This window comes from Phaenicophaeus curvirostris, chromosome 1 (genome assembly GCF_032191515.1).
Source record: "Phaenicophaeus curvirostris isolate KB17595 chromosome 1, BPBGC_Pcur_1.0, whole genome shotgun sequence".
NCBI classification, from domain to species: domain Eukaryota; kingdom Metazoa; phylum Chordata; class Aves; order Cuculiformes; family Cuculidae; genus Phaenicophaeus; species Phaenicophaeus curvirostris.
In genome coordinates, this window is record NC_091392.1 from 141,273,235 (window position 1) to 141,287,545 (window position 14,311).

Sequence of the window (14,311 nt, forward strand, 5' to 3'; positions counted from 1 at the left end):
AGAGCTGTGAGGCAGTTGTAGGATTTAGCTAAAGCGATCGTGTAATATGGAGCATTCTTATGAAGGTTTGCTTTGTATACTTGGCTTCTGTCCCTGGTTTGTGACAGATGGGTTAGTCTGGCAGAGTGAAGAAAACAAAACTAAAGGGATTTGGTTTCTATTGTTTAACATTTGTGCAATTCCGGTGTACAGGGCTTAGTTCTGACTGCAGGAACACGAATACGCAATCATTTAAGCATTTAGAGGGACCCAAAATTAATTTCGGGAGTCTGTGTCACTGGGTGATCTTCAGTAAAGCGAGGACAGAAAAAAAAAAAATTAAAATATATTTCACTTCACACTGAACTAATATTTTGAGTTTGTGTACTGCAGCTTTTGACCGTATTTGTTCACTTTACAAGCAAGTCTTGAATTGTTGGAGTCCCTTTGATGGGTTGAGACAATAATATTTCTATTCTATTAATTTTTGGCATTAATTGACTGCCCAAGCCAGTCGGAACAAAATCCATGCCAGCCACGCTTGATTATTGTTCCCTATAGCTCTTGAAGATCAAGTATTGACCAGACTTAGCAAGACTGGAAAAGAGTTTTTTCTGGCTTGATTTCCCCCCAAGTAACACTCCTAGAATAAACACCCCAGAAGCGTGGGAGAAGGCAGGGCGGTTAATGCTGTGTACGTTGTTCCAGTATCTACCTCCAAATACCTTTTTCCTTGTCCCCTCCAGGCACATAGCAGTATTTCCTTGCAAGATGAAAATACTCCCTCAGTTCATTTTCAACTCTCGTGACCCGATAGTGATGGGAGTGGTGGTAGAGGCCGGCCAGGTGAAGCAGGGCACTCCCATGTGTGTACCCAGCAAAAATGTAAGTAAGCGCCTCTTCCCAGTGGCTGTTGGATCTACCCGCTGGTTCCTGGGATGATGCAGCAGGAAATACTTGCACGCCTTTCCTCCCCAGCGTACAGAGTTCTGGCAGGAGATGGGATTCAGACTTACAGGTCGAGCCTCTTTCCTGGCCTTCCTGTTCTGTGCCCTGTGTCGGGGCGCAGCCTCCCGACTACCGCAGGGCCCTGCCAGCCGCCCCCCTTCTTCCCTGCTGCAGCCGCTGGGTTATGAGCTGCCAGGGATGACAGTTTTGCTCGTTACTTTATAAGGGGTGGAAGTAAATTCCGTTAATATTAAGGGGTAACAAATTGATATCCCTGATAAACTACAGACGGTTTGATGTCGCTGCCCTTTTCAGTACGATGCGCTTAGAGAAGTTCGTGCTACTTTGCGAGCTCCGAGGTGGCTGCTGCACAGGTGCAGTTCCCCACTGGAGCAGCTCTGAGTGCGTAAGCAGGGATTTGGAGAAAAGCAGAGGCGTTGTGGGTGCGTGTTATTACAGCTTCTTCATTGCATTGCAGTTTGTTGATATTGGAATAGTTACAAGTATTGAAATAAACCACAAGCCAGTGGAGGTTGCAAAAAAAGGCCAAGAAGTGTGTGTTAAAATAGAACCTATTCCTGGTGAATCGCCTAAAATGTACGGACGGCATTTTGAAGCAACGGATATCCTCGTCAGCAAGGTAAGAGCTTCTGGAGAGAGCTTGTGGCGCTTTGGTTATGGGGTCTTGGTTGCCATAAGCATCAAGCTTATGGTAGCTGAAGCCTGAAGCCCAATAAACAGCCACGAGGAACCCTTCCACCAGGGGCTGTAAGAGACGCTTGAAATTGTTCATGGGTGGCGTTCAGCCGAGTTCCTCTGTAGCGCTGCCCCTTGGGAGGACCGAGGGAACAATGCACCACGGCTAAACGTACCTGGCAGCTCCCCGTGCCCAAGGGAAACACAGTGTGCGAGCTGCTCGTGTACTGCTGGTTGTAGATGCCGCTCAGAGCAGCGTGGCCGCCCCCTGTGGGGCTGCAGCAGTGATTGGGTTTGCTTCCTTCTGAAATCGAGCAGTAGTTCAGTTACTGCGATTCGGGAACACCAGGTAAGGGATGTGAGGAGGAAAAGACAGGCGACAACGGATGGGGCAGGTCCTGCAGCAGATCAGTAGTGAAACTGGGATTAGAGCGACCTGAGCGAGCTTTCCTGCTGTACAAACCGAGGCCCCTTCCTTAGATCATTGCTCCCAAGCCTCTGCAAGCTGCCTTTCTTAACCCGCACGTGTAGGTTGCTGATGGGCTCGTCTTGTGTGTTGCAGATCAGCCGTCAGTCCATCGATGCTCTCAAGGACTGGTTCAGGGATGAGATGCAGAAGTCTGACTGGCAGCTTATAGTAGAGCTGAAGAAAGTGTTTGAAATCATCTAGATCACTTTATACAGCAATGGGGAGGCAGGAATAAGCACACTATTCCTGTTCTAAAAGTTACCAACAAAGTCATATATTGAAGACAGTGTTGGATGTGTGTTTGGGAGGAAAATAATGTGGATAAAATGTTTTCCATGAGAAACCAAGAAATTTACACTGGTTTGACAGTGGTCAATTTACATGTTCCCATGGTTCCGATGTGCCTGTTCACCTCTCCTACTGCCCTTCCTAATACTGGCTGCTGTTTTAAAGTTTGCCCTTCCTTCTCTTCCACCTTCTTTCCACCCTCTTTACTTCCTTCCCTCTCTCCAAAATAAAATAAATTGAATTTTTATTACAGAACTAAAGCTCTTTCACTTTTATACTGATGAGATCAGTACTGCAGTATTTGATTAACCAGGCTTCTGCAGACTCTGTGATTCTTGGGACATTTTTTGATGTAAGAAGTACTTCTTTATTTATGCACAACTCTTCCCTCAACTCTTTTTTTCTTCCCAACATTCTTGCTTTGTGCCTCTAGAAATTTTTTAAATAGAAAATTAGGCCATTGGGTATTTCTGTATTTGCTTTGTGTGAAACCATGATGTAAAGCATAGTTGGCTGCCTTTTTCTGCTTGTACAGTTCATGAAAGTCGACCTGTATTCATAACACGGAGCCGCAAATAAAGGAGTTGGACGCAGTAGCTCATTTGTTTTACACTTTGCTTCCATAAACAGTTGCACTTCATGGGCTGTGACAGGTGTGGAGGTGCCCGAGGAGGCTTCCCTCTGGGTTGGGTGAGGTGATGGCGGTGCAGCCCCCCCAAGGCTTCAGAGCCGGTTCTTCCTCTGGCTTCACTTCCGTGCGCTGCGCCTGGTGGTGATCCCGCTGGCTCTTCTACCGTGTTCCCGAAACAGCAGTGTTGCAGGCCAGGGGTTTGGCAGGTCCCAGCTGCCAGCAGGGCTCTGCTAGGAGAAGTTGAGGACCCAGCACCTCTTCTCCAGCTGTTGCTCCAAGCCAGGTTGTCTGGAAGCGCGCAGTGACTTTGGACGCTGCATCAGAGCCGTTGAGCCATCTGACACCGTGGGACTGAACCGGTTCAAAAGGTGTTTGGTTAACCTTGTTGGTGATGAGCAGGAGCCGGTCTGTAATCCCAGCCTTTTCCTCCCCTTTTCCTTCCCCCAGGGTTCCCTGCTTGGGACGACAGCGTGACCTGTCTCCTGAGGCATCTCCTGGCACCTCACAGTTCGTGCTGAGGAGCTAAACAAACATTTCTGATGCAAAAGCACAAGCTGAAACAGAATCGATAAAAGATCTTTCACGCAGCTGAGATTTTCAGCATTTAAAGTATTTACAGATTTAACTTGCAATAAGTGGGTTGATCGGATTTCTCTTGTCACTTAGTTTTTTTTTTTTTTTTTTTGTTGGGAAGATATGATTTTTATACCTGGGATGGTACAGATTCCATTACCGAGGAGCATTTAATAACTTCCCCCACTTTGGCAATGGGATTTAACTTACTGGAATTTTTGTGAAACTTCTCATTGGAAAAGGCCTTTTCTGTATGGTTGGTGTGTGGTGCAAATACCCTTCACCAGGTGCGTCAGTGGTTTAGAACACAACGCTCACAGCAAGGAGAATGTCTGTAATTGTTACCATTTTCTTTTGCAAACTATGCAATCATGAAACTACACTAATAAAACAAGTTCTTAACTTAAGAACCCAGATGTGAAACATTGTGGTCTTGCCGTATTCTTGATTGTTTCCTCAAATAGGGAAGGGTGTTCTTCCTGTAGGTAAAAACTCCAGGGACAAGTATCCTGTTATTTTTGGAGGTTGGTGTTGTGGGACTTAGACCTTCACTGGAGAGCAGCCCTGGGGAAAAGGACTTGGGGACCCTGCGGGAGGAGAAGTTCATGAGCCGGCACTGTGTGTGCACAGCCTCGAAGGCCAACCCTGTCCTGGGCTGCAGCCAAAGCAGCGCAGCCAGCAGGGCAAGGGAGGGGATTCTGCCCCTCTATTCCTCTCTTGGGAGACCTCATCTGGAGTCCAGTGTCCAGTTCTGGAATCCTCAACATAAGAAGGACATGGAGCTGTTGGAACGGGTCTAGAGGAGGCTACAAAGATGATCAGAGGGCTGGAGCGCCTTCCTTGTGAGGACAGGCTGAGAGAGTTGGGGTTATTCAGTCTGGAGAAGAGAAGGCTTTCAGTACTTGAAGGGAGCCTGGAGGAAAGCTGGGGAGGGGCTCTTTGTCCTATCCCTGCACTCCCTATTAAAGGGGTTAATGGTTTTAAGCTGAAAGAGGGGAGATTTAGATTAAACATGAGGAAGAATTTCTCAAGCCTGAATGCGGTGAGGCACCGGCACAGGTTGCCCAGGGAAGCTGTGGCTGCCCCAGCCCTGGAGGTGTTCAAGGCCAGGTTGGACGGGGCCCTGGGGAGGAGGCAGCTTCAAAAGCAGCTCATGAAGGGGCTCTGAAAGACCCAAATGAGAAGCTCAGTGGGAACCTGGGCGGCTCAATTCAGATAAGCTCCTGTTCCTTGTAGGTACAGAACTACAGACAGATGCAGTTCTACAGACGGGTGTCTTAACAAGCAGATCTAAAAAAAAAATAAAATCAGTCTTACCTTATCACCGACAGGTCTGTGCCACCAATTACCAAGCCCAGGGCCTGCCTCCCCAGGCAGTTTTCAATCCCCTTCCCTCATCTCTAGCCCCAGCTTCATCAGCTTGTCCATGAGGATGTTACAGGAGCTATTATGAAAAGTCTTACTAAAGTCGAGGAAAACAACATCTTAGGCCCTCCCCTCATCCATCACCTTGTTATAAGAGGCCGTGCAGCTGGCACTTTTCCCAGTGTGCATTACGAGGGCAGCCCAGGCACAACCCAAAGCAGAACCCCACTGCTGCTGTGAGCCTGGCGCCTGGGAGTCTAGTCTAAATCTTTCCCCTTCCAATTTAAAGCCATTCCCCTTCATCCTATCACTACACACCCTTGTAAACAGCCCCTCCCCAGCTTTCTTGCATGCCCCCTTCAGCTACTAGAAGGCTGCTGTAAGGATTGTGTGGGGTACTTAAGATTTCCTTCCCTACTCCTCCTCCCATGTGATTTCTTCAGAGTAGGAAAAGCCTTTTTCTTACCCCCTGGCTTTTCTTCAACTGCTCTTCATTTCTCCAGGCACCCGAACAGCTTTGCTTCAGTGCGTGGGGCCAAGTATTACTGTACAAGGCCTGGTGGACACCTGGAAAAAGCAAACTTGCCCAGAACACAAACTGTAGAGGTGGAAGCAGGCCCCCCTCCCTGCAATGGGCACAGGGCAGTTTATTTCAGGTGCACACCCACATTTGAAAGCTTTCTGCTACTCATTACAACCGAATTTGTAATGGAAGCACCCACCACAGGCTGGGGAGAACTATGGCATTTTAAGAGTGGAACGTGGCTTTACTCCAAGCAGGAGCGATGCAGAGGAGTAACACGGGCTTAACAATGCTCCGTGTTAGCTACTCCCTAGCTCCTTAACAGGGCTGCTTTTGGGGAACTGTTTAAAAGACCTCCATTATTTTTCCTCCCTGAGCACGCACCTCCAGGGGTAACAGAACACCTCAACACACAGAGCTCAGAGCAATTACGCTTCAGCTAACGCTGTGTGTGCTTTGGGAGTGACTGGGCCATGCTGGTTTCTGTCTTTGGAGAATGAAACTGAAAATGAGCCAATAATCTTCCCTTGGCTTAAAATCTGCAATACAGTCAGGGGGGAAGAAACAGGGCAGCCGGGGGAAGGCAGAGCCTTCTACGCAGGCTGAGGCAGCGTCACTGTGTACAGCTCTGTGAAATGAACTGAAGCTGCGGCTGTAACAAAAGGGGTTGGCGATACGCAAACTGAAGCATCACAAAATAGAATCAGTACAAAAATATACATACAGTTCTTTATTAAACAACTGTAAACACTTCACTGTAAAAATCCATAAAACTTTATAAACAAACATTTTGTAAATAGATTCTATACTACAATAAAAGAATTTTAACACAATTATTTACATGCAATACTGACAAATTTGGCACTTTCTGAAAAGAAATGTACAAAACACTTTGTTGTTTAAAAAGAAATTTGAAATTATAAAAACTCAGGGCATTACTATCATGCACTTTGCAAATACCTCACAAGCACTTATGGCACAGCTAGCAGAGAGCTCCAGGCTCTCACCAAGCTCTTTTCTACAAGTTCAGATAACTTTTAATGTGCTTCCGTAAGTCTGTTGTAAAACTACCTGAACATTGTCAAGAATGAAGTCAAATGCCATGTTCCAAACTGATTCCACAGATGACTGCATTAACCTGGAAGGGAAAAGGAAGAAAGGGAGAAAATTACCACTACAGAACCAGTCCTTTCTACAAAAAGTTCTGGTCTTCGTACTGGAAAACGAGATCACAACACTTAACGATGAATAGCGTTTTGATTTGATCTTGGTGAAAGCCCTACGTCTTCAAATACACCAAGTCTTTATCTAATGGCACAGACTCCTCTGTCCTTCAGCAGTGAAGCTTCCGACTCAAACGGTGTCACAGCAATTTGTATATGTGAGCGTTTCACAGAAGTTGTAACCCTGCGATTAAAGAAGGGACTTAATAGCAACCTCATCCCAAAGAATCAGAAATGAAAAGCCTCTGGATCCTCATCTCTCCTTCCTCATCCCAAGCCATACATAGTACTTTTTATTTCTGATGAAAGCTAAGGGTGATTAAAACATTTAAATAATAGGGCACTACAGTGTGTTTATCGCTAAACATGGAACCAAGTAGTGGAGGCCCACAGAGAGCCATGAGTTACCTCTGTAAGCAAATCAAGCAAATGCCCAAGGAAAACAAAGCAGTTCTGTACTTTCAAAATACCCTCTAGTTCACTATTACAGGACAGCAGAGGGTTCCTACACTTACAGCTTTGGAACACATAACACCAGTATCCTACGGACAACGGTGTTTCATCCGGCTCCCAGTTCCCTGTCTCAAGGTTGTTACCAGACTTTGGAGAGACACATGGCCACCAGGGCAAATCTCACATACAGGGACCAGGAACAGGATGCTTTCTGAAGGGTTTTATAAAGAATGTACTATAGACCATTCTACAAAACAGTGATCTGCACTGTGTGTTGCGCATTTTCTAAGGGGGCCTAAAGACATCCCATAATACAACAGCATAGCCAAGATTTTGCATTGCTGTAGTCTTTTGGGTGTTGATTAATTCTGTGAAATAAACACTCCCCAGACCTAAGACATGGAAAGCTGAGCTATGTAGTTAAGTAAGTATCAGTTAGTAAGCAAGTCATAAATAGAAGTTGGGCCTCCTGACTCCTGGGAAGAATAACAGGGGCACAATAACTAAGTAATAAAAGTGGATTTAATAGGTTGGAGAGGTGAGATAGGACCTGGACGCAGCGGGAGAATGAAAGCAGAGGAAGCAGAGGAAAGATCTAAGGTGACATGAAAAATGAATAAAAATAGGCTGAAGAACAAAAACTCTCTCCTTTGTCTCGGAACAAAAGACTTTGTAGCAAATACTAATAATTGCTACTACTATTTTTTCACAAATTACCCATTTTATCTGCCCAGCTTCTCTCCCCACCCCCCTAAATTTGGGAGGAAAAATATTCACGTTCATCGATGTAAATATTTGATGTGATCGATCAATGTGATGAGGCTTGTGGCCTCACATTAAAGTATCTAGCGCATAAAGGCTAACAGAAACAGTGTGTCACAAGTACTAGCAAATAAGCTACCTTTTCATGTACTTAACCACCAGATCTAACTTTTCCAAATCCTTTTCTTCTATCAGATCAGTACAATACTTCACAACCTGTAGAATGTCTTCTTCCATAGGATCTGTAATAAAAAAAGAGAGAACTTTTCTTGAAATGTACTTAGAAGATAATCACAGAATAATTGGAATATCATAGAAAGAAATTCTGCAGTGTTAGCGCAGCAGGGTCTGATCTGACAACTGCTGTATTCCCACACCGCTCCCCAACATCACAAGTAGTGCACATAAAAGGACTGCAAGGTCCCGAAATACCTGTCTCATAGAACTCTTCTTTTGTTTGGGTTTTTTTTTTTTCCAGTAAGAACAAATGAAAGACAAGCTTGTATTAACCAAAGGGAAAAGAAATAGGGATTCATAATGGAATGGCTGCTTTGAAATTCTTAAGAGAATAGCAATGTCCAGGGTATGGAAGATCTCATAGGTCAGATTTCTTGAGACATTAAAGCATTGCTAGCTCACAAAATGTTAAAATTCAAATCACAGTTTAGCAAATGATGTTATGCTTTTAAACTTTATACTTGAATTCTTTCCAGTAGTTATTTTGAAACAAACTGCATGCCTTTGCCTCTAAAATAACATCTTCATAAAAGACTAAGTCCCTTTCAATAGCTTTCATCCTAGCTGTTGTAATGTGTTACACAGAATAAGGAAAGCCTCTCACACAAATAACATCAACACACAAGACAAGGGCCTGACAAATGGTCTGAAGGGACAGCAGGTAGTTTTTCACGATGTTAAGCAAGAAACAGGAGCTGGCAAAAAACACAGAGCAACAACTGAGCAGGAAGAATCAAGTTATGGCAAGATTGTGAGGCAGTAAGGCTTCAAGATTACTGTGAAAAATAACCAGTGGAAGGAAGAGTGAAAGAACGACGGAATGGACAAACAGTCTACTAAAAACTGTTTCCCTTGTGATGGACGCATGATCATCACTAGCCTGACATCCCGTACCTGAAATAGTTGTAATCCATTCTTTCAACAACATCTTTACATCATTGAATTCAACAGCTCCAGCCAGGTTGGGTGCTTGTGGCCTAAAGGAACCCCGCTGTTCAGTTTGTAGAGCTGATGGGCCCGAAGCCTCTGAAGTTGATGGAACTGCTTCTGGCTGTTCCAAACATAAAAGTTGATAATGCTCAGTCTGACAATCACTGTAACACCGTATATATACATACATAAGCATCTAGGAAAGAAGCCAGTAAAGAAACCAAGATGCATCTGTGAGTATGGACTAAGTCTAAAGAAATGGGCACAGCTTTACTGGAAGCTGTTAAGTGTAAAAATTACCTGAGCAGCTGCTCCTTCTTGTTTCAAGAAACCATCTATTAGCTTCTGTGGGCTTCCAGATGTAGCCAGCATGTTTTTCACAGGGCTTCCAATGAGTTTGCTTTTCAAAGGACTCTGAATCTTTTTTACGGGACTGACTGCATTTTTTTTCCTGATTTTTTTCTTATTTTTCGTTGTTGCTTGCTTCAGGTGTAGGAAAGGATTTTTTGACACTGAAAAACACAAGACAAGTCAGTGTTGATACATTTAAAATTTAATACTTTTCCATTGAAAGGGGAGGCTCTGTATCTTCCATAAAAATCGATGGATCAACTGGGAGAACATAACCTAGATAAAGTGACTTAACACTCACATGCCATTCCAGATACTGGCAATGCTTAGTTATTTAAAAAGCACTGCCAGATATTAGAGTACTCGGACAATACTCAGCTACTCATAAGCCTTTTAATATCAAGCACTTCAGTGCTTGAATATGAGCAGCTGGTGAAACCTGAAGCCTACTGGGCAAATTGCTTCACCTCGGTCAGAGCACCATCCCACCCAGATTCCCACTAAGCCTCCCCAACACTGGTTATCAGCAAAACCAGCAGCAAAGGGCCCCAAAACTACTTTTATCATAGTTTACCAAGGAAATCACTCTCATTCCATCACGCTAACATATCTGCATTAGCCCACTGACTACGAAATCAAGGTTTGATTATAATAATGCAGTATTTAACTGTCAATGAACCCAATGACATTTCCAACCTATTTTATGACAAAGCACATGCACAGGAAAATAATCTTATTTCTTTCCACTGATTACAAAAGAGAGAGTTAGGTGATCAGCTCAGAGTAAAACCATCTGGCTGCCACACACACGATGAGATGTATCGTATCTCTAGTTGCCTGAAACCCATGCCAGTGCTATGGGTTTCAGGCGACCATGAGAATGCTATTTGAACATAGTTTAACTAACTTAGGTACTGAAGTTGCAATACTTTAAATCACGAGACACATCAAGTTTACATTCCATTCTGCAAACATAAGGACATGGGTAAGTTTAGTGCCACAGTCCCAATGAATTGAATTAATTACCCATTTAAGTAAAGCTAGGCATCTGTTTGCAGAATGGGACCACAGCTGGTTGTAACTGACAGTTTGTCAAAAATAAACACAGAAATTCAATTTAACACTGAATCTTCATAGAAGCTTTAGTTATTTTTTTCCAGTTTGTTATTAAGGGCTTCACAAATCTCTTTGAATAGTTCAGGACTCCTATATAAAACTATTCTACAACTATATATACTCACCAAAAGTGTTAGCAGATTGCTGCTCTGATTGCTTTTGCCTTTGATCATATGCATCTTTCAGCTCTGCTTGCAACTCAGCAGGTAGTGCAGCAAAAACCTCAGGGTCCACCTGAGCAGCAACAAAAGATTAATTTGATTATTTTACCAGTGAGCAACAGTGTCTAGGTCACTCAAATAAGAACGGCATTTGCATTTTATGCAATGTACTTTGGCTTGTAAAACACATAAAATTTTCCTTTTAATACTCTTAATTATTTAATAAAATTACTATTTATGGGCCGATAATACACTAACCACCTTATTTACTTTATTCACCTCCTGATATACAGTACAGCTATATTAATAGCACAATTAAGCCTAACTCAGAGAATACTCCCATCATATTTTTAAACTCAAGCATTGTGACAATCAGACTTCTGTTTCTCCTTTTCTTTTTATACATCTAATTCCTGGAACACTCCTCAAATAAAATACCCTTGGAGACAGTCTCCCTTCTTTAAGTTCAAGAAGCATAAGTTCAGCTAACTGATATTTAAAACTAGCGAAAAAGGGTTTAATTTCTTTCTCCTGCAGTTGTCTCCTCCTTGTCTGACTAATAAAAGTCAGTTCCTTCTCACTGACCCAGGGGTGTGAATTCTAGACAGGAAATAATTTCTTGCCCCCCATCATACGTGCTTATCTAGACAAAATAGAACATTGTGTATTATCAGTTACCTCCCCTCACTGTGTGCCTGAAGTAGCAAATTAGTGACAGACTAGTCTTCTATTCTGAGTTTCCCAGTATCACTGGGCAGCGTTTTCAGCTCATAATCTGCAAAATCTAATTCAAAAAAGCAAACCTATCATTCAGAGGATTAAATCTGCCCAGTGGGTGAGTGCCCTTCATTTCAGTGATAAAATCTGAAGATATGCACAAACAAAACAAAAATGTATTCAAAATTACTACTACTGTTCTAATGACCAAATACAATTTCTGTCATTATTTGAGATACTGTATTTATTATATGTCAGTATGCATGCATATTAAAAATTACCTCTTACTTTCAACAGAGATTTGATCTTTATTTTAAGCCAAAATATGTGTGTTCTGTCAGGAAGGTAGGCTGTGCTATTCACACATATGATGTCTAAAATATACAGATAATAAACATAAACATGCTCCCACAGGTAAAACTCACCAATTTAGCACAACATTTTTTCTGTTTTTAGAACTCCATGTGCCAACACAAATTTTTCACCACACAAAAGACACACTAATTAAAGGAGGAAATGGGAACCACTTTGACCTCAATTACTGCATACATTGCACAGACGAAAGCCTTGTAGTGGGATGTAGCCAATTAAGTCCAGAGCCTTAAGTTATTTTAAAACATAAATTTCACTTAATAAAATTATTTTTAAAAGGCGGGTGTTCTCTGTAAGCATTCAAGAGTCAGGAATCTTGGAGGCCCTGAATTAACACTGGGGTTTTTTGTGTGTACACCACTTCAGAATTCCTGCAGAAACTACGCAGTATGGGGAACGGGGCATGCTTTTGTTATTCCCCTTATCACTGCCCTTTGAAAGTGCAGCACATAAAAATGCAGTTAAAGAGCCATCAGTTAAGTTCATACGAATTCTACACTAACTAACTGGACTCCCAGGTAATTTATTGTCCAGCCAGTGTCCTAATGTAGTTTTCACACAGCTGTATCATATTCACATTATGTAATCTTTTGATTTCATAAATTCATACATTGCCTCAGGAAACAGCCTGTATAAATTTCCTTAGAAGGAATCTACACCATGTTAACACAATGTAAGGATAAAGTGCAAAATCTGCCACCAATAATTAACTCCACTATGACAAATGTCCTTCATTTCTAAGCATCTCTAATTTTTACTTCTTGCATCCTATCCTATTCAGCTGCCACAGAGATATACGGCTCTTCTCAATTTTAAGATTACTTCAGCAGCTAATAGAAATGAATTCAACCTACCTGGATTCTTTTTATGGGAGAACCTTACCCAAAGGACATTTTCCACATGTTCTGTAGTGAATAAATCACTATCTGCCAATTAACTTGGCACCTGGTCATAAACCTCACAGTTCAGACAAAAGGAATGAAGGGTTTAAAACTAAACCTAATTAAGCTAAAAAAGATGGCAGGGCATCATTTACATTTGCTGAGTGATGTAGGTAAAGCAGTCAATTTGGAGTAGCTCACAATATTTATATACGTGAAACCTATTACTACTTAGTTCACTGCATCGTTTGAAAGAAAGTCATCTTAAATGTTTGTGTGTACTCATACAACAAACAGATTTTTAACACTAAAAAAATTGCCTTGAACTATATTTAGACAAAGATGTTCTTTTTGAATTAAGTTCACATTTGATTTTAACAGAGAAAAAATTCCTCCCATATTAATGAAACAGTTTTAGCACATTTTTTTTTCTTCAAGCCCAAGGAAGCTATTCAACCATATTATTCTAGTTATTAAAATTGAACCTAGGTCAGAAAATGAAAATTGTAAATCTTAGTTCTCTTTATGCCAATAAAGAAAGATGAATAGTTTTCAGAAGAAAATCTGGACTGCATGCATAAGGCATTTTAGAATAGATAGTATGGATACCCCTGACAAATAAATAAGAAGTAGTCAATTCTTCTTGATCTGCATCTTGAAACAAAAAGGCTGCTCTGCTAAGCCGACATTTTTTGATCAAGTAACAGAGTCACAAAATGCATTAGGAGATAGAGACAGGAAAACCAGTGCATTGGAGTTAGAAACAGGAAAACCAGTGTATTGGAGTGTGTAAATTCTGTATTTCGAAGACAATTTCAAGAATAAATGCTGCTATAAAAAACAACAATCAATTCTCAACTACCCAATTAATAGATAGATAAAGCACAAACACAACCTAAACTTAATTTATACAGAAAGCAGTTAAAATTCACCCTGAAAAAGAGTACTGAGTGGTACAACAAGTGCAGAGGGATATTCTTCAAAGCATAATTTAACACACAAGTCCAAGATAAACTCTTGCCTATGAATGAATGTAGCTACATAATTTAAAACAGCTGGGGTATGGAGGACTCATACACCATTCGCACAATATCTCCATAGGTGAAACTCAAGTTGCAGTTCAGGAATAAAAGCTAACACAACTGTTTTTGAACCAATGAATGAAGGCAAAGAAATTTTAGTAGTAGAATAGACTACACATCTTCTAAGTAACAATTACGCATTAACTACTGTTTACTGAAAACAGGTCAGGAATTTCTGTCCAGTTTTCTCTGGGTTCTTTGCCATCTAAGCAGCATTATGTCTTAGAGACACCAACAAATCTCTCTCTCTAGAAATCTGACTAAGTGATATCGCTTCATTTCAGAACAGCAATGGAGCAATGGTACAGCAAATAGAAAAATAAGAATACTGCTCTATTTTAACTGAAGCATATGCAAGATATATCTCCAGGTAACCCAATCTTCGATTTTTAGTTTTATTTTAACCCTACATTTGTTCAGCACCATCTTTGATTGGAGAGTGGAGTATCATCCAAAGCATCATTATTGCTACCAGCTCCCCTTTCAGGCCCCTGTTTTGAGAAATAATTTTGCCCTTTCCTCATCCTGGACATGCTGTATATGAGCTCACTTAA

At 41.9% G+C, this 14,311-nt stretch overlaps 3 protein-coding genes across 4 annotated transcripts in view; 1 reads left to right on the forward strand and 2 right to left on the reverse strand.

Annotated features, from left to right (window-relative positions):
* The window catches only part of EIF5B (eukaryotic translation initiation factor 5B), a 39,239-nt gene extending 35,232 nt beyond the window's left edge, over positions 1 to 4,007 (forward strand). The window contains exons 22-24 of the mRNA XM_069876398.1: positions 726 to 864; positions 1,406 to 1,567; positions 2,186 to 4,007. Of these exons, the coding sequence (XP_069732499.1) occupies positions 726 to 864; positions 1,406 to 1,567; positions 2,186 to 2,293 (409 nt within the window). The 3' untranslated portion in view covers positions 2,294 to 4,007. The remainder of the gene's footprint in view (positions 1 to 725; positions 865 to 1,405; positions 1,568 to 2,185) is intronic.
* The window catches only part of TXNDC9 (thioredoxin domain containing 9), a 120,464-nt gene that overhangs the window by 52,322 nt on the left and 53,831 nt on the right, over positions 1 to 14,311 (reverse strand). The window lies entirely within an intron of this gene.
* Positions 6,190 to 14,311, reverse strand: part of REV1 (REV1 DNA directed polymerase) — a 61,669-nt gene continuing 53,547 nt past the window's right edge. For both annotated transcript variants that reach the window (XM_069876376.1, XM_069876385.1), the window contains 5 exons: positions 10,670 to 10,778; positions 9,378 to 9,589; positions 9,042 to 9,198; positions 8,050 to 8,152; positions 6,190 to 6,610 (listed from right to left, as the gene is read on the reverse strand). In XM_069876376.1, coding sequence (XP_069732477.1) covers positions 6,499 to 6,610; positions 8,050 to 8,152; positions 9,042 to 9,198; positions 9,378 to 9,589; positions 10,670 to 10,778 — 693 coding nt within the window. In that variant the 3' untranslated portion in view covers positions 6,190 to 6,498. The remainder of the gene's footprint in view (positions 6,611 to 8,049; positions 8,153 to 9,041; positions 9,199 to 9,377; positions 9,590 to 10,669; positions 10,779 to 14,311) is intronic.